General features: G+C 43.4%; 1 protein-coding gene across 1 annotated transcript in view; it reads left to right on the forward strand.

The window, feature by feature from the left end:
• The first annotated feature begins 261 nt into the window (after positions 1–261).
• The window catches only part of EGLN1 (egl-9 family hypoxia inducible factor 1), a 296,297-nt gene continuing 277,087 nt past the window's right edge, over positions 262–19,471 (forward strand). Inside the window, exon 1 of the mRNA XM_086927112.1 lies at positions 262–1,262. Within this exon, the coding sequence (XP_086783238.1) occupies positions 477–1,262 (786 nt within the window). The 5' untranslated portion in view covers positions 262–476. The remainder of the gene's footprint in view (positions 1,263–19,471) is intronic.

Below are 19,471 nucleotides of genomic sequence, written 5' to 3' on the forward strand. Positions count from 1 at the left end.
AGGTGGATTTTGTGTGAACTGTATCCACGCCGAGAAGCTTAACAGTCAAAACCACTGTTTAGGGGGAGCCTCCAAGAGTTCAGAGGGTACTTGAGTACTTCTGAAAGGATTTCAATGCCACCTTCCTTCGCTGCGTATAACGATTGTCTAACACCTGGGCAGGGGACCCGAGATTCTCAGGCAGGCAGGCAGGCGAGGCAGAGAGGAGGCCAAAGGTTGTCATCGGCGCGGCCCAACCTCCATCTCCACTCAGCCGCCGGGGGCGGGACAAGCGAAAGTCGGGAACAGACCCCTCCTTCCCACGCAGAAGGCAGTCGCGGCCCTGCCGCTGACACCAGCCTTTGGCGTACGTGCGAGAGGGCGCGAACGAGCAGCTGGGGCCGAGTGTAGGCCGGCGAAGGCTCCCGTCGCAGCTCCTGGCGGCCATGCGGGGCTGATCCAACCGGGCTCTGGCGGCGGCCTCCCCGAAGGCTGGTATGGCCTCGGGCGGGTTGAGCGAGCGGCAGTACTGTGAGCTCTGCGGTAAACTCGAACAGCTGCTGCGCTGTGGCCGCTGCCGGAGCTCCTTCTACTGCAGCAAGGAGCACCAGCGTCAGGACTGGAAGAAGCACAAGCTGGTGTGTAAAGGGGGCGAGCAGCCTGGTGGCAACACTGCCACTCCCACCTCTAGCACCGGGGGTTCTGCCACGCCAGTGAACGAGGGATCAGTCACTGGGGCCTTTGACACTGCTAACGCTGGGGCCTCGACCACCCCAATCGCCTCCGCCAGCCCAGGTGGCAATGATACTACACCGGATGTCGCCTCCCAGCAACCCCCTGAGCCACAGCCGCTGGCCGCCGAGAACTACACTGAGCGGTCTGGGCGGTTCATGACTGCAGCCGTCGGTGGGGGCTCGCGACGCGGGGCACTGAATGGGCAGAGCCGGGGCCCGCCACCTTCCCAGCGACTGGCTCGAGAGTACCTGCTGCCATGCATGGAGAAGCACGGCATCTGCGTGCTCGACGACTTCCTGGGCCCGGTGGCGGGCGAGGGTGTTGCGCGGGAGGTGCGCGCGCTGCGAGGCACGGGTCGCTTCACGGACGGGCAGCTCGTGAGCCAGAAGAGCGACTCGTCGCGCGACATCCGCGGAGACCAGATCACCTGGGTGGAGGGCAGCGAGCCCGAATGCAAGGCCATTGGGGGGCTGATGAGTTGCATGGACGACCTGATCCGGCACTGTAACGGGAAGCTCGGCAACTTCAGGATCAACGGAAGGACCAAGGTAAGTGCCACCTCGGTCGTCCCTCTTTCACTTATTTTCTGAGCCTTGCCTTGTATGCCCGAGTATTGACAACCGGTATCGTGTGAACCATTCTTTCCTGGAAGCTTTCTGCTCCATATGCCTTCCCTCTCCGGTAGATATTTTATACTGACCGAGTCTGCATCTCGTCCTTGCCACTGCTCTTTTTTTGTCTCTTTGGTTTCTGTATCTTTGGCAGTACCTCTTTTGTACCATGTGCCTATCTATCCGAAAGGCATGTAGTTCTGAACTTTTAAAAAGGTTCCTCAATCCACAGTATGACCAAACCAGGACTTCGCTTTGAAATGGCTAGACTGGATTAATATTGTTCAGGGACGCATAATTAGTATTTTTTTTAAAAACACTGTCATTGATACGCTGTGGTCGAAGTGGGGGGGGGGGGGGAAGTAGGGTAACTGTGGGCGGAGAATCAGAAGGCTAGAATAACTAATGGATTGGGTCAGTGGGCCGAGTCAGGGGTGTGGCAGAAAGAGCAAAATATCCCAATTTTAAGTATTTGTTTCCCTTTTCACTAACAGGTTACAGGTTATTACGTTATTTAATTTAACCAATGGATACACCTGTTTATTTAAGGTTTGATGTGAGTTATTGACATTAAAATACATTCACAAAGTGGGATACGTTTCAAATCACAGAATGTTCTAAATATCCCCAAAAGTGGAATCTCAAGCCATGTCTCCCAGCCATGGAGTTTCTGTCACCAGCACTTCTCCACCCTTTTTCCACAAGAGCAGTTCAAACATGAATGGCAAAATATCATAGTTTACAAATGTTTTCCACTTTATTATGGATCTGACATATTTGCCACATAATACATCATCTGCTGCATTATCTGATGTTTTTTAACTAGTAAATTGATTATAGCTCTAATGGATCAAAAGTTCCCAAAAAAATGTGACTTGTGCTGCTGTGAAGTGGCGGGCCCTTTGCAAAGGTTGACTGGTCCCCTTTCTCCCTGCTGCAGTTGTATGTTCCACTGGTACTAATAAGGATCGATCTTTGCAGAGACTTTCAGCAAGTTTAAAAATGTAACAATAATAAAGTATCTGAAAATTTACAGCACCACTAATACCAGTGTAGGGTGTCGGAGCACTTTACATCACACATATTACACAGACACAATCAATCATACGTGTGTAAATCACTGTATAGGAAATGTTACGTAAGACAACGGACTACAAGGTGTAGGAGTCACATGACAACCATACTAGTACGCAGAATAGTTTAATAGTGATTGGTCTGGAGAAACAAACGCAGAATTCAAAACTTAATACCATGGTTGGTGGTTCTCTATAATATTCAAAATTGATTTCTACCCAAATTAACCCTTTTTCTGGATTTAGGATAATCGAAGACTGGGGAAAAACCATAACGCTTTAATTTATACCTTGCAATTTGCATTCAGCTCTTACATGACAGTTACGAGCTCACTGTTCTATATTAGGATTTTAACTTATTAACTGCAAGTAACAATAGGGTCTCTCTAACAAAAGCAGTAGCTCACTGACCTATTTGCATTATGTGCACTTTGTGATCTGCATGGTACATGTTCTTAGCAGCAGGCACATTAACCCTCTGCACCTCCTTTCCATGAGTCAAAATGTCCACTAGACAAAACACTATCTCTTTCTACTAAGAACATTAATAACAGAAGTTATCATGACATTTTTATTGTTGCTCAAAATTGTTAGAGTCCAGGAAGGAGGCAGCAAGTGCTTTTAAAACCATTTTATACTTGCAAATATGACTCCTCCAACTGAAGTCCGCGCCAGCCATGGTCCATGCAGGTAACAGTGGTGGGGCAGGGGTCTGAGTAAGGGGGATTTCGAAGGACTATGCAGAGGAAAAATTATTTATTTAATTTCCCCTTTGCATCGTCCCTCGAAATCCCCCCCTTACATGGCCCCTCTGCCCCACCTCTGTTACCTGCACGGACCGCAGCTGGTCAGCGCCTGGTGTAGTCACACTGCCCTAGAGCCACCCTGCTCAAGGGTCTTGTGACCTCATTGACAGTCACTGTCATTCTAGGGTGTGCTGCTTCATAGGCCTGCCCGCAAGACTGGAGGTGAACTTCAGAATGAATTTTGGTGGACAGGTCTTCAAGGTTAACCCACACTTGCCACTGCTAGTGCTAAGACACCAGGGCTTTAACCCCTTGCATGCTGATGACGGCCCCCAGCTATCATGCACTACGGTGCTCATGTGCTGATGACGGCTGGGGGCTGTCATAAACCCGCCCACTCACGATTCTGCCGCACAGGCGCAAATCGCGGCCGCATGGAAGGGGTTAAGATCTTGCGGGGCCTTCTAACATCTGGCACGGGAATGTTCTCCCTCAGGGGGATTGGTCAGGTGGACTGGCTGTACCTGGTGCCCCAGCTCTGACCATAGTGCCACATCCTCTCACCCACTGACACCATACTGCCCCACTGAGAGTAGCTTGCACTGCACTGACCCTCTATAAACACCTGGATGTGACTCAATCCAAATTACGCACTAGACTAGCCCCATGCTAACAAAAAAAAATATCATCCTGGGAAAACAAACACTCATGGGGAATGCAAGATTAACCCATTCCGTTCTCCCAGTGGCTGACGGGAGCACTCCCTCCCTGTACTGTGCACGGCCGTTGGCTGACGCAGCCCCGCCCACCCTTCAGAACGCCCGCACCGCATTAAAATGTTCGCCACGGTAAACTGGTTAAGAAAAGCATGTGAAATGTAAGTAGGACTAGGAACAACATGGTTACCTTTTTCTTTTTACACTCATTGTTCAGAAATTAGTGAGTGCTTTTGCCTGAAAAGTTAAGCCCAGGACTACAGGACCCAAAAGGGACCCACTTCAATGCCCATTGCTTACATCCTTACAAAACGTAAGCAGTGTGGTTTAAATAGACCGCGTTTGTGAATACAGAGCCGCAGTATGCATTTTGTTTTCCAATTTACCCATCAAGCATGTATTTCAGTACCTCCAGGAATAGTGCACTTTCCCACCCAGGGAAATCAATGTTGTTCAAAGAGCGACGAGAAAACAAAAGTAGGGCTTCACTGGCAAACACTGTGAAGTGGCACTAATTTGTTTAGATGGGAATAAATCAATCTGGTCACATTGCAACCACTCTGTCTTGCTTTAGTTAGTTTGTTAGTTAGTTATTCAGACCCTCCAGGATTTCGCGATTTGCAGCGAAATCAGCACTTTTGTAAAAATGCTGCGATTTTTACAAAAGTGCCTGCGAAATCGGCACTTTTGTAGAAATCGCAGCATTTTTACAAAAGCCGCTATATCCTGGGGGGTCTGGAGTGCCATTATAAAAGGCAGGAATAATCTGGAAGGCCCCCCTCGCCCCCCACCCCAGGTTTTGCACTCACCTCCTCAGGCATAGCAGCAGAGCAGGCCACAGGCCAGCAGCAGGCCCCTCAAAGGCAGGCGCACCCTCATTCTCCTCCCAGTCACAAGTCCAACAGCTGGCCCGGCTACAGCCCACACACTTCCAAGCTCCTTCGCGGGGTCTGTGCATGGGGGTCCCTTCAACAAGGGTCTGTTTCTTAAGCATGATTTTATTTTTCCCAGAGCCAGTTATCCTCTTGAAACATGATCCCTTACAGAGCCGAGCTCCATACGCATGAGAGATAAGCAGTGACGTATACGCTCAGAAACAGTCCGGAGCTTTATTAAATAACTCCATCAACTGTGTCTGTGATTAATAAAAAATGTGGGAAAAACCACTTTGTTTACATTTAATTGCGGGCTGCTACCTCAGAAAACCCCATGACTGATTAAAAAGGAGGGGGAGTAACAGCAGAGAGAGTGGGGTGGAGGAGCGAGGGGGAGCGAGGGGGAGGAAAGAGAAGCTAATGTACCATGCCATTGTTATAAACTGTTTGGCGATCTTTCGAAGTTGGAGCCAAGAACATACTCTTCACAAAAGACAGACAGACACACACACGTATAGAGTACATAGATGCATCAGAAGGGGTAATCTACAATACAATGCATTAAATGACCTAAGAGGCTGCAAGCATTCTTTTAGATCGGATGTGGTCGAAAGAAATGCGCTACTCTCTCTTACACCAAAGCAACACACGCTAATCTTTCTTCATCAAGCGGGTTTCCAAATTCCACAGGAATATGTCTGACTCCATTCATTTTCAGGTATGCGGCGGATGCCCGCTCGGAAGGCGTCTTTGGGCTGAAGTGCTTCAGCTAAAATAACGGCAAAGATGACAAGGGCTGGGCATCTAGCCTGAAGAAGTCAATTTGTTATTCGCAGCTCGGTGCATGTCACACTCCCAATAAGTTATTGGGAGTGTGACATGCACCGAGCTACGACGTGTCTCCCAGCATGGGTCATGTGTCAATTGTCAATTTGCATGAAGTGACAACTGCTTTCTAAGTACCCGCTTGCCATCCAGCATCTCTCCTGTAACCTGAGAACCTGGCACTCAGCTGTAGACAAAGGAGTCATCATTACCGGCCCTGGTGGACCAACAATCCCCCCTCTCCCCCCCCCCCCCCCCCCCCCCCACCCAGGAGGCTGCTATTGCCGAAGTTGGATGAACACTTAACCAGCCTGGTCATGCAGTTTTCTTCAGCAATGAGATCCAAGTGGTGGGCCTCTGCCACAACTCTGCTCACACTCGTGCGACTGCGAAGGGCACACAACACCCACCCACAACTTTGCTGAGGCATATTCGCACAGACTTTCCAGAGTGTCTTACGCTAGTACTGCACATTGAAGGGAGTCAGAGTTTACTTTATCAGTGCTTTCAGTTTAAATGAAGTATTGGGTGCCGACACAAACTCTATTGCAAGACACAAACTGACCTGACATGAGTTTACCTGCATAAACCGGGTAATAAACTCTCACCGTGCCAATTCTAGCCCTAGGTTTTCCTGCAGTAGGTTGGTAGCTGCAGCCACAGAGATAGATTGATGTAGAACTGCTAAGAAATACATTTGAAGTGATCCAGCGGGTCTAAAAAAATTCTGTCTCATATGCACAAAATCTACACCACAATACTCACCATTATTTATTAAATTAACACTAGGCCCAATCTTGACTGAGACATGAATTATGACCTACTGAATCTTATGACCTAATTAATCAAACATAGTAAACATTTTAATTAAGTCACAAAAATAAGGCAATAGATTAACTAATGGTAACTCAAGGAAATAAACAAGACCAGCTTGTCATTTCAAAATCTATTTTATTAATTTTATTTTAAAGCAAATGCATTTTCGAGAATTCTCTTTTATTAGCAATTTTTATTTTAGCAAGTTAATTCATTATAGGCACAAAAGACTTAGCAAGTTCAAACCAAAATAAGCATGAGTTAAATGCTCAAACACTTAGATTATTTAGTTCTCCATAGCCTATTTCCCTATTTCCCTAACTTAGCTAAAGAAAAACTCTGTAAGGAAAAGTAAAGTATCTAAGTCTTACGTGAAAGGGAAATCTGGCAACGTCTCTGGAGCACAGGAACGAACGAGCGGTGCTCTTAGCAAGGGGGCAATTCTTATAGTATTTTCCTATCTAAAACTAACTAAAAGAATACAAATATTCGAGGAGAACAAAATTCTATTGGCTAATGGATGTCTTCTGATGCGGTCATCCGACTCTCGCATAGCCAGAGTCACGTTCTTTCAAGAGCGGCATTGTCCATTATTTAATGTCACCAGCAGCTTCCGAGGAAAGTTACATTTGACAAATACCAATATCATTTCCTTCGTCCGCTCAAGCTTTTTCCGCTGCCGAACGACTATGAAGCAATCTGAACCAAATGTCCTAAGCTTCCACACAGCCTTTGTTTGCAAGCCTTTCTCCAAGAATTAATGTAGAACAACATTTTCACATTCCAACGTAGCTGTGCAAGGCCCACTTTAGTAAAGCTTTTCAGACATCCATTTTAGAAGTAGGTCCCAGCCCTTTTAACGTGAGCGTGAGTCTAGTATGCAAGAAAACACAAGACAATAATTAATTGGAGAAATGACAATTATTCTGTTACCCACCCCCTTTGCTAAAATTAACCCATTAGCTATGTTACCTAGTTTTGCATACGAACAAATAAGCAAACACAGACACATGAGACAACAATACATAAACAGAAGCACATTTAAAAGAATGCACATGCTATTATTTTAAAAACAGCTGCAGTTATTAAATAACGAAACAAAAGACAAAGTAAATATATTATTCAAAGCAAAATGACAAACATGACAAGAGCACAAATGATTAAACCCGCGTGTTGGTGATGGTGTATACGATACTAGGTTGAATCAGTAAACGTGCAAATCATGCAACACACATTAGTAAAAATAAAAATCATGAGTTTCATTTATCACAAACTATTCAGAAATAATTCTGAAAGTCCGCTCCATCAGCTCCCTCATCTGCTGATTTAAAAATCACCAAACAAAACCCAAAAATGTTATACTAAATTTTACTTTTAGAAATGATATATAATGATTTCTCTCAGTATTAGTAAATCTAAACTCCTGTTTCATCAGTCTGTCTCTGTCTGGAAATATCATGTTGAGCCCTACGGAACTCATCCATTTCTATCTCCTTCTCTTGGGCTTTTCTGAGTTTATAAATCCTCTTCTTTTCCCTCAAATGCTTCTTTCTTTTGTGAACCATGCAACTGATTTTTAACAAGAGTGTCACTATAACAATAACTATAACAGGGTAAAGCACTTTGCCAATGATTGAACTGCCAATGTCAGCAAACCATTCCTTGATTGCCCCAAATCTTTTTGCCAAACGTTCAGAAAAACTGTCCTCTTCCATGGGTTCTATTTCAGTATGAAATTCTGTAATATTCTTAATTAATGATTCAATATTCTGGCTTTTATCTGGGATATATGTACAGCAGTGCTGAACATGCAAAATCCCACAGACTCCTCCCTCTTTTGCTAAAAGGATGTCTAAAGCAAGCCGGTTTTGCATAACCATGCTTCTGGTAGCAATGAGCTCTGTATTGACCAACTGGAAACCACCTGCAGTATCAGTGGACAATCTGTCAACAATTGTGGAAACTTTTCTGATTTTTATTGCATTCAGGGTAATTCCCACCATAGGAATTATTGCGCCAAAAATATCTCCCATAATTTCTGAAAAAACTTTCTCTTTTCAACCTATTCAGGTGTTAGCCAATTTCGAATGATCCTTCTCCATTTCTGTCAACATGGAAAATTTTAGGAAAGACAAGACCAAGGTAACATGTGCCATACCAATGGTCAGGAAGACTGAAATATGCTTTATTTCCACAAACAAAATAAATCCCTGGGAAAATTGGGTCTTTGCCACCTTTAAATCCCCAACCCCCAATAATTCAGTAAGTGTCCTCACATTGGCTAGCACCGACAAAATAGTTATCGTAAAGCGTATTATCTCTTCTAATACAAAGCTTTCCACTAACTGGTTCATCTATATGAATGGCAGCAAATCTGTTTTCACCATTAAGTTTCTCATCTTCTATCTGCCAAAACTTAGATTTAGTTTGTTTCAGCATTTCATTCCTCTTATAAATTGCTCTTCTCTCCTCAACCTGATCAAGGAAAGATCTTTCTTCATCCCTCATTTTGCAAGTTAAATTATTCTTGTATGCATATTCGTATGTTAATTCATTTGTAACCAGGAAAAATTCCCTCATCTGTTTGGCAGGCTTAACTTTGTTAAGATTGTTCACAACTTTCAAATTCGCAAAGATCTCGTCAAAGTCAGAATAGTAGTATTCCAGACGACCAGTTTGATAGAACAAGCTTGATATAACACTGCATGTTATTCCATAAGTAAGGGGAAGCATATTATACTTAACCCCTTCAGAAACAGAAGTAGGAAGCTTAACACATACGTAACAATCCTTAACATCCATGACTCTAACATATTCCGAAAGGAGTCTGGAAAATGAATTAGTAGAAAAATCTCCAACTGATCTGTCCTGATGAACATCTGGTTTATGCTCAATAATTCTGTTAGTTCTGCCTGCAACATCATGATCAGCTTGTTTTGATTCAGCTTTGCTTGTCATATTTATTTTATAATGCTCCTTATCAATTCCAAAAGGGAAAATGACTGCTAAAACTAACCAAACTAAAATAATCAAAATAACACAAATTGAAGACATTTTGCAACATCTTTCAAGAATTGCACACCTAGAATTATCAGCGTTAGGCATTTTTGCTCAAACAAAACAAAAATTTAAATTTTTTACAGAATTAGTATGTATAACTGTATAACACACACACCCTCCCCTTTTAAAGAAATTTTTTTTAGTAACCCTCTAACAACTTTTCTTCGACCGTGCGTCCGTAAAAGTATTCAGCTAACACAATTTCTTCGTCCTTGTGTCACCTAACACAATTTCTTCAGCTTTATGCCAAAAAGGAAACCAACCCTAACTGCAACTAAACCTCAATCATTGTCACTATTTTCTTCCAAATCTTCTTGGCTACTGCTGCTCACTTCAACGATTGGTGGGATTATCAAATAGGCCCACTCTGGAGATTTATACTTTTGATTAGGCTTCAATGGTCTCTTACTTTTTCTGTTTATAACTTCAATTTTCTTTCCAACTTGTCCCTTTTTGTCTGTTTCACCTTTCTGACTTATCTCATTGATCTGTTCTTTAGATTTGTTGACCAATTTGAATTTCAAATCTTCTTTAGGCCAGACATCACCTTTTCTTAAGAGTTTCTTCTTAGGCTCAATTTCATTACTTTCAGCTTTCCAAGCTCTTTTTCTGAATTTTCTTATTTCAGATTCTTCATCACTGTCATCTGAGTCAGTTTCAGAGATTTCAATACTGTATCTAAGAACTTCTTTACTCAGCAGCTTCACTCCGTTAGGAACAACATCTCTGTAGCTGGTACTTGGCAATTCGTCTTCTTCTGGAATTACTTCTAACTTCCCAGTTTCAGAATTTCCGTTCCTGCTTTCAGAGCTTTCAATCTGCTTTTCAATACTCTCCTGATCTTGAATCTCTTCTGACACAGTTTCCTTTTCAGTTCTTTTTTCTAGAACATCCTCATCATTTTCTGAATCAACAACAACGATGTCTAGTTCTTTTTCATCTGATGCTTGATTTGCTTTCGGTTTTACCAGATGTCGACTTCTCTGTCGATCTTCAGAATCTGCATTTTCAGGATTCTCTTCTTCCTCAGAATCTGAATCTGTTGTAGTTTCGTCACTATCTTCGTCAGGGTTATCTGGTGCAGGTACACAAAGGGTATTTATTTTTGATATTTATTGGCATTTGTAGAGCGCTAACTTTCGCTCCGGAGGGAGCATCTTGGCGCTGAGCACACAGAAGATCGTCTATGGGGGGGCATGGATCAGATGGCTGCGAGAACTGAGGAGTCGGACTGAGAATAAATCCAAGTTTTCAGGGATTTCCTAAATAGGCTTTCTGAGGGAGCATGCCTAAGGTCGGGGGGGAGACGGTTCCATGCCTTAGCCGCCAGAAAAGAAAAGGTCTTTCCACCCGTAGATTTTAATTTCATACGGGGTTCAGAGATGAGATTGGCACCAGATGACCTCAAACAGCGGGTTGGAGTGTAACGCTGGAAACGCTTGGTCAGGTAGGATGGACCCGTGCACTTGTTAGCTTTAAATACAGTGACTAAGAGCTTAAATAAGATTCTCTTATGGAGGGGCAGCCAATGGAGGGCGTTGAGGGCTGCAGAGGCCGAGGACCGACGGGGGAGTTTTAAAACAAGCCTGGCTGCTGCATGTTGAACACTTTGGAGTTTTTTCAGAGAAGATTTCTTGATGCCTGCTAGGAGGCCGTTACAATAATCCAGCCGGGAGAGGATAAGCGCCACCGCGACTGATTTCCTGGCTGTGATAGGCAGAAAATTGAAAAAATTCTTTAATTGCCTGATCAGACTAAAACAGCGCCCTGCGGTAATGCGCACATGCTCATCGAAGCTGAGGGAAGCGTCAAATTGAACGCCCAGGTTGCGGGCTGAAGCGACCGCGCTAGGTGGTGCTTCAGAGTTATGAGGCCACCAGTCTTTGGGGGAAAAGAATGTGCCTTTGCCAAGGGGAATTATTTCTGTTTTGGCGCTGTTGCATTTTAAATGATTCAAGTTGAGCCAGGAAAAGACTTCTGACAGACAGTTCTGGAATCTGGTGGCAGCATCCGGAAGTCTTTTATCGATAGTGACGACAAGCTGGGTGTCGTCAGCGTAGGATGTCACGAGAATCACGTGAGTCACGTGGTATGGCTTGCATGCACCCACCTTTTCAAGCCCCTACACTTAACAGCATTAGTTGTGACTAAAATCACTTGCCTTGCTTTCTGCCACCTGGGTACCAAACAGTTCCTTCTTCGATGAACCTTTGTTCTGACCCAGTCTCCTGGCAAAAGATCATGAGCTTGCTCCTTTTCCTTTGAAATCACATCTGTTCCCACTTGATGGAATACAGAGGTTACCACGTCAGAGAGTTGCTTACAGTAGTCTAAAATTGCACAGTCATTTATTGCTAGCAACTTTCCAACTGGAATATGAGCCTGTCTCATTACTCTTCCCATAAGAATGTCATGAGGACTAAGACCTGTTTTCTTGTCTGGAGTACTTCTCAAAGACATCAAAACAAGTGGAAGAGCATCTGTCCACTTTATCCCTGTAGCTAGACACATTTTTGAAATTCTGTTTTTGATTGTCCCATTTATCTGTTCTACAACACCTGATGCTTCTGGTCTGTATGCACAGTGCAGTTTCTGTTTAATTCCAAATGCTTCACAAATTAGTTCAGTTAGTCTGTTTTCAAAATTTCTGCCGCGATCACTTTCAATAGTCACTGGAAAACCATATCTAGGTATGATCTCCCTTAAAAGCAATTTTGCCACAGTGATTGAATCATTGTGACGAGTTGGGAAAGCTTCGACCCATCTTGAAAACAAACAGACAATTACAAGAACATACCTGAGCTTATTGTGTTGTGGCATGTCAATGAAATCCATTTGCAACCTGGTAAAAGGACCACCCTCCCGACCTATGGTTCCCATGCTTACCACTGTTTAGGTCTCGCCTGTCGATGCGCATGCGCATCGAGCAAGCGAGAGTATTGGGACTTATCCACTCTTTATCCACACTGCAAGGAATCGTGGCGATTCCTTGCAGTGCCCGTGACTTTTAAGCTCAATGCGCATGCGCATTGAGCTTAAAAGCGCGTGCACGTCCGTCTTGTTTTACCCGCTCCGCCCCCTCCCCTTCCCGCCGTGTCGCATTTCTCCTCCCCCCTCCCCTCTCTTCCCTCCGTCTCGTTTGTTTATTTTACCCGCTCCGCCCCCTCCCCTTCCCGCCGTGTCGCATTTCTCCTCCCCCCTCCCCTTATCTGCTTTCCCTCCGTCTTTTTTTTTTTTTTACCCGCTCCGCCCCATCCCCCAGCTCAACTCGTAAATGCTGTTACATCATATTATGTGGGGTTTTTGTTGTTGTTTTTTTGTTAAAGTACCCATGTCACGTCCCTTACATTTGGTTAATAGTTTACTTTTGTATACTTCTAACGTGTATTGTTTATCGGGTAATGCCGTTAAAATATTTCAGAAGCCGCATTTTCATTCATCAACAAAATTGCTAATTGTGTGCCTGGTTTTGCTCTTTACAAAATAGCTATCTCCCTGTACCTTAAACATGTATGTATAAAAATGGAATAGGATTATATGTTTCTGAAATGTAAGGTTAACGGCTAAAACACCGTTTGATGTACGCAAACGTGCATCGGCCCTTTAATATACCGTGCTTCAAAGTACGCTTTGTGATACAGAAATTCCAATACATATATGCAAGATTCAAGATTTGAATTGCGAGCTCTGACTCACATACCTTTGAGCCCAACAGATGACTATCCCTGGCACCGGAATAACATTTGAAATATCAGATTTTTCGATTGGCCAGGCTTATATTTTCAATTTTCTCAAGGCCTTCTGCAATCATGCAAAGAGTGGCTATAAATCCAGGACTGGCGGAAGGTGTGACAGGGCACGCGCAGTCCGTCTGACGTCACTGCGCAGTACCACATCTCCGTTCAGGCTCTGTCTCCTTCCGCACGGGGACTAGGTGTGAGCTCTTGTCTCGTCGGAGCACATACCTGCGGGCCGGCCCTGCCTCTGCACGCCTGCCTGCTTCCGTGCTTGCCTCTGCTAGAAAGCAGGCGTGGTGGACATCTGCAAACTGAAGGCCTCGGTGGCAGCAGGAAGAACTATCGCTTCCCCTCCCCCCTGCGCCGGGCGGGTGTGCTCATCCGACACCTCGGCGTGTCACACTGCCTCTAATCAGGGTTTGTTTATGTCTGCGGAGACGCTGAAAGCATCTCTCCTCCTGCAGGGCCCGGGCAGCAAAGCGCCTGGATTAGCGGGTTTATTATATTTTTTTGTTTTGATATAGCGCCGCGCCCTACTTATGCTTAACAAATGCTGCCGTTGTCACAGGTTACCTGCACGTGGACGGTAACTATACCGGTCAGCTCCATCTTATGTGACGGTGCCGCTCTCATAATAAATTATTCCAAACCCACATTTTTTCCACAAGGCGCTAAATCTTGTGTTTTCTGCCAGATACCAAAACACCAGTCTTTTGCACATTAGGTATAATAAATGGGTATCCGAAGTGCTCGTTTTATTATAGTTTGTAGGCTGAGTAGTGGAGCTAGTTAGTTGCTTATGAATCTGCAGCCAATAGCTAGCACAAGCAGTTGAGCTCCAGGTGTTGTAACCCCTGAGCTGTTTTAGCTCACTTTATTCGGAGCTGAAGCACTTTTTTATACGAATGAAGTAAAGTGCGAGTCGTTTTTATGTCCGGCCTAGGTCAGCGCATGCGGTGCATGTGCTCTCACTTGCGAGACGTACTGTTTATAATTAAGGGCCTGTCCACTACTACAACTGCCACTGCCATTGACTTACTTCCCCTTGTGCCTGCTGCTTCTCTCCCTCTCACCCACCCAGTGCTTAATTTCTTTTAAAAAAAAACCACCAGGGCCCTCGTAAGGATACCTCCCTCATTTTGCTTTTCCCATATCTCCCTCCTCTGTTATAACTGCTCCCTCACCTCCATCGTGTTTCTTTTTCCCATCCAGGTGTTGCTTCTCCCACCCTCCTTCCCTGCACCTCCCTCGGGTTGCCCTAGCTGGTGGAAAATTGCCTCAAAGCGCTATGATGCAGTCAGCACTGGCCATGTAATAGCGCTTTTTCCTTGACTTTAAGCCATGTATAAAGTGACATGATCAGACCTACCAGACCTGTTTTCTTCCTCTGGCTTCTAACGTTGCCTTGTTTATCTCGAATTGCATCCCCCTCAACTCACAGCCCCGGAACAGAAGAGTTTGTGAACATCGCTGATGTTATGTGATTTTTTAGAGCGTGGAATAGATTAGTTGATTGTAACACTTGCTGCTGGGGCGAGTAACCTGCAGGGCACAGGTTCAACCACGTCAGAATTCACGTTTCCGCGTAGCAGGTACAATGTGACCCTCACCCACCCTCAACCCCTCACCCTCACTCACCCTCAACCCCTCACCCTCACTCACCCTCAACCCCTCACCCTCACTCACCCTCAACCCCTCACCCTCACCCTCACTCACCCTCAACCCCTCACCCTCACTCACCCTTAACCACTCACCCTCACTCACCCTCACCCTCAACCCCTCACTCACCCTCACCCACCCTCACCCACCCTCACCCACCCTCACCCTCACTCACCCTCACTCACCCTCACTCACCCTCAACCCCTCACCCTCACACAGTGCAATAGGTCTCGGAGCATTTGAGTTAGAGCTTTTAGAAATGTTTATGGCTTTTTTTTTTTTTAATTCTTTAGCATTGGCTACAGGAAACAAAAATGCTAAAGATTTACAAAAAAAACCATAAACAATTCTAAAAGCACTAACTCTAATGCTGCGAGACCTATTGCATTTCCAATGCTTGTTTTCTGTTTGGATTGATTTGCTGACAGATCAAACAACGTTGGCAAAGTGACTCTGCAATGACCCTAAATTTTGGATTATACCAAGTCTCCCTGAACTGTCTGATCATTGTGTCTCTTCCTAAATGACCTGGTCCATGGTACATCCGTGCCATGTCAGCAATCATGCAATTAGGCATAACAGGTCTCCCATCTTTGTAAACCCAAATTCCATCTTCCTCTCGCTGTCTGCAATCCTCCTTGAGCCATGTATTTTTCTCCTCATCTTGCAAGTCTTTTACTCCCTGCCATGTTTCTACCACAGATATTAGCATGAGCGAGTTCATTACATGCTCATTGTCCCTCTCCCGATTAAGTGAAAGATTGTTCTTTGCACAGCAATGTGCAGTCTCGTCTGCAAAAGCGTTTCCTTTAGTAATATAATCCTGACCTTTTTTATGTGCACCACATTTAACTACTGCTATTTTTTCTGGTAACTGAATGCCATCAATTAGTCTTTTAATCAATTTTGCATTTCTGATTGGAGTCCCTGCAGAGGTTAAATAACCTCTTTGAGACCAGAGCTGCCCATAATCATGGACCACTCCATATCCATACTGACTGTCAGTCACTATGGTAACTTTTTTCCCTGCAGCTCTCTCACAGGCACGCATTAAAGCAACCAATTCCGCTATTTGTGCTGAACGAATCCCTTCAAGAGTTGAACCTTCAACTATTTCAGAAACTGTGCAGATTGCATATGCTGCTCTCAAAATGCCCTCATCTGTTCTCAAACAAGAGCCATCAACAAAGTAAACAATATCTGACTCTGTTAAAGGAACATCTTTAATGTCCTTCCTGGGTTTGGTGCAGTATTCTAAAACATCATCATCATCAGGATTCACATTTGGCAAAAGTGTAGCTGGATTGAGATTCAGACATCTCGCAATAGATACGTTATCTGATCCCAGAATAACTTTCTCATATTTTGTTAATCTATTGCTAGACAGGTGTTGTGTCTTACTTCTGGTAAGAAGTGTTTCAACTGAATGAGGTACATATACCTTTACAGGAAATCCCATTATGATTTCTTCACTTTGCTCAAGACTCACACTTGTTGCAGCCACTGCTTTTAAGCAACCTGGCAAAGCCTTTGCAACAGGATCAAGGACAGCTGAAAAGTAAGCTATAGGTTTTCTCATGTTTTCATGTTTCTGAATTAGAACTGACAAAGCACATCCTTCTCTTTCACTGCAATACAGTTCAAATTCTTTATCATAATCTGGCATACCCAGCGCAGGTGCTTCACAAAGGCTTCTCTTTAACTTTTCAAAAGCCTCCAATTCTGTTTTTGTCAAAACAATTGGATCTTTAATGTCTGCTTTTGTTAATCTTTGTAATGGTTTTGCAATAACTGAAAACCCACAAATCCATTGGCGACAATAACCAACCATTCCTAGAAACATTCTGATCTGTCTCTGAGTTGTTGGTGGCTGTATTGCTCTAATCATTTTTATTCTCTCAATTGTCACTTGTCTAATACCTTTTACAATCCTGTGACCTAGGTATTTAACCTCTTGTTTGCAAAACTGTAGTTTTGCAGGCAACACTTTATGCCCTTCATCTGCCAAACGATTCAGAAGTGTAATGGTGTCAGTCACACAATTTTCTCTTGTTTTTCCTGCAACCAGAAGGTCATCAATATATTGGACTAATGTTGACTCTCCAGGCAACTTTAAATCTTCCAGGAACTTTTTCAATAACTGATTAAAAATAGATGGACTTTCAGTATACCCTTGAAGGATACGACACCATGCTAATACGCGATCCTGGAACCGAAATGCAAAAATTTGTTGGGTATCTGGATGTAATGGAACTGTAAAGAAGGCATTACACAGGTCAATGACCGTGTACCATTCTGCATCATGTGGAATCTGATATAAAATTACCGCTGGATTTGGTACAACTGGACAACAAGGAACAACTATCTTATTAATTCTTCTCAGGTCCTGAACTATTCTGTATGTTTCATTTGGCTTTTTAATACCCATAATCTGTGAATTACATGGACTGCTCTCAATTTCTTTCAAAACTCATTACTTAATGAATTTTTCAATAACAGGAATTACACCTTCAATTGTTTCAGGTTTCATTTTGTACTGAGGAACATTTGGAAAATCTATTCCCTGCCTTACAGAAATTTTAACTGGGTCTACATGTTTCATTAAACACATTTCATCACCTGTCAAATCCCATATTTTTGGATTAACTGTTTCTTTCAGTTCTTCTGGTGAATTGTTTTTATCAAAAGCAGGAAACATTTTGTTTTCTTCATCAACCCTCAACAATGTCAATTTATACAACCCATCTTCTTCTAAGGTTTGAAGCTCTATACCTTCAGGTGAACAGTAAATTTTACAGTTCATCTTACACAACAGATCCAGACCTAATAGGTTAACAGGACTGCTGTTACAGACAACAAATCTGTGTTTGTCTTTGTAATTTCCTATTTCTACATCTACAGGTTTTGTCAGATTTGTTTTAATATGCTGATTAGCTACACCAACAACCTGGATTGAATCACCCGAAAGAGGAAGATTTTCAATTTCCACTGACCTAACAGTAGAACGGGTAGCACCAGTGTCCACAAGAAAAGTGATATCTTTGTCATTCACTTTACCGTTTACAAATGGACCTGACTGATCTACCTCAAGAGTGGCTCCAAGTACACACTCTTCTTCCCCCCTCAGGCACCGTCCTGAGTAATCCTCTGAATCACTGCTCTCGTTTTCCTTTAACCAAAATTGTTGAGAAACATTTGATGCATTTTGCGATCTTTTTACCTGTTCAGCTCCACAGAAACCCGTCTCCGAATTATATCTTTGTGTATTCATGCAATTTGGCAAAGGTGGCTGTGGAATTTGGTTTTGCTGAATCAATTGGTTCTGCTGCTGATTCGCTAACTGTCGCTGTAGCTGTTGCTGCTGACTTATTTCATTTAACTGTCGCTAAAGCTGTTGCTGCTGATTTATCTCACTCTGCATCTGTGGATTTAATGATGAATTCTTTAAATTTCTGGGCGGATTTTTACACTCGCGCTTCCAGTGTCCAATTTCCCCGCAATTAAAACAGGGCAGCTTTTGTTTTAACTCTTCAATGTTTATATTAAATTTTGGCTTGTTTGTAAAATTCCCTTTAAACTTGCCAGGATTCTGGTTCTGTTGAACATTTTTATTTTCCAGAGCTGCTATCTGTTGCTCAGCTACCTTCACTTGCGCCCACATTGCCTTTTCCTTGAGTTTCTTTTGTTTTGCATCTAGCTCATCACTGCAATATTTTGCCTTTCTCAGGATGTCATCAACTGAAAGTGCTTGCCAACCTACAATTCCAGTCCTAATCATGTCCCCTATTTCAGGTCTCAGGCCATAAACAAACCTGTAAATGAAGTGGCTCATATCACTCTCACTTAATTTTTCATAGCCACTGTATTGTTTAAATACCAGGAGCAATCTTTCATAATAAGAAGGAACTGATTCTTTTGGTTCCTGATTAGTTCTGTCAATTTTAACCCAATCTACTTCTTTTGCAGGAATTTTGTCTTTCAGCCAGACAATTACTTTGTCATAGAAATCCATGACAGTGTCTGAAGGAGCACCTGTTACTCTATGCCGTTGCGGTTCCTCCTTTGGCCAACCCACAGAAATTTTGCATTCTGTCCAAAGATCTGACGGGACAACTACGTCAAAGAAACCATCCAGATCAATCCACAGAACTTTAGAAACTTTGATAAATCTGTCTACCTGTCGATACCATTCTACTGTTTTTTCTCTGAGTCGTGGAAAATCATTCGTAAACAGTAATATATCTTGTCTTGTCCAGGGAACATGAACATAACCCCCACCAGCTATTTCTCTCATCGGAAATTCACCAAAAACTTCTCCCCTGTCTCTCTTTTCTTCTTCTCTCTTTTTTGTCCATTTAACTCTCCATTTGCTTAAATCACCTAATCTTTTTAAAAACACAATCAATTCTTTTATATGAGTTATTCTTCCTGTGGTATTAAGATTTTCTATGTCTTTTTCAGAAAAATCCACTCTGTAATGCTTTTGTAATTGCTTCTGGCGAGTTAAATCTATTTCCAATTCAGCAGCCACCTCCTCAAACTGTTCATATTTATTCTTGGTTTTCCATTGAATACTCTTGCAAATAAAAAGCAGTTCATCCTGATATTGTTTCAAACAATCAGTACCAATTGTGTCAAT

This window comes from Lissotriton vulgaris, chromosome 6 (assembly GCF_964263255.1).
Source record: "Lissotriton vulgaris chromosome 6, aLisVul1.2, whole genome shotgun sequence".
In the NCBI taxonomy this organism is placed as follows: Eukaryota; Metazoa; Chordata; class Amphibia; order Caudata; family Salamandridae; genus Lissotriton; species Lissotriton vulgaris.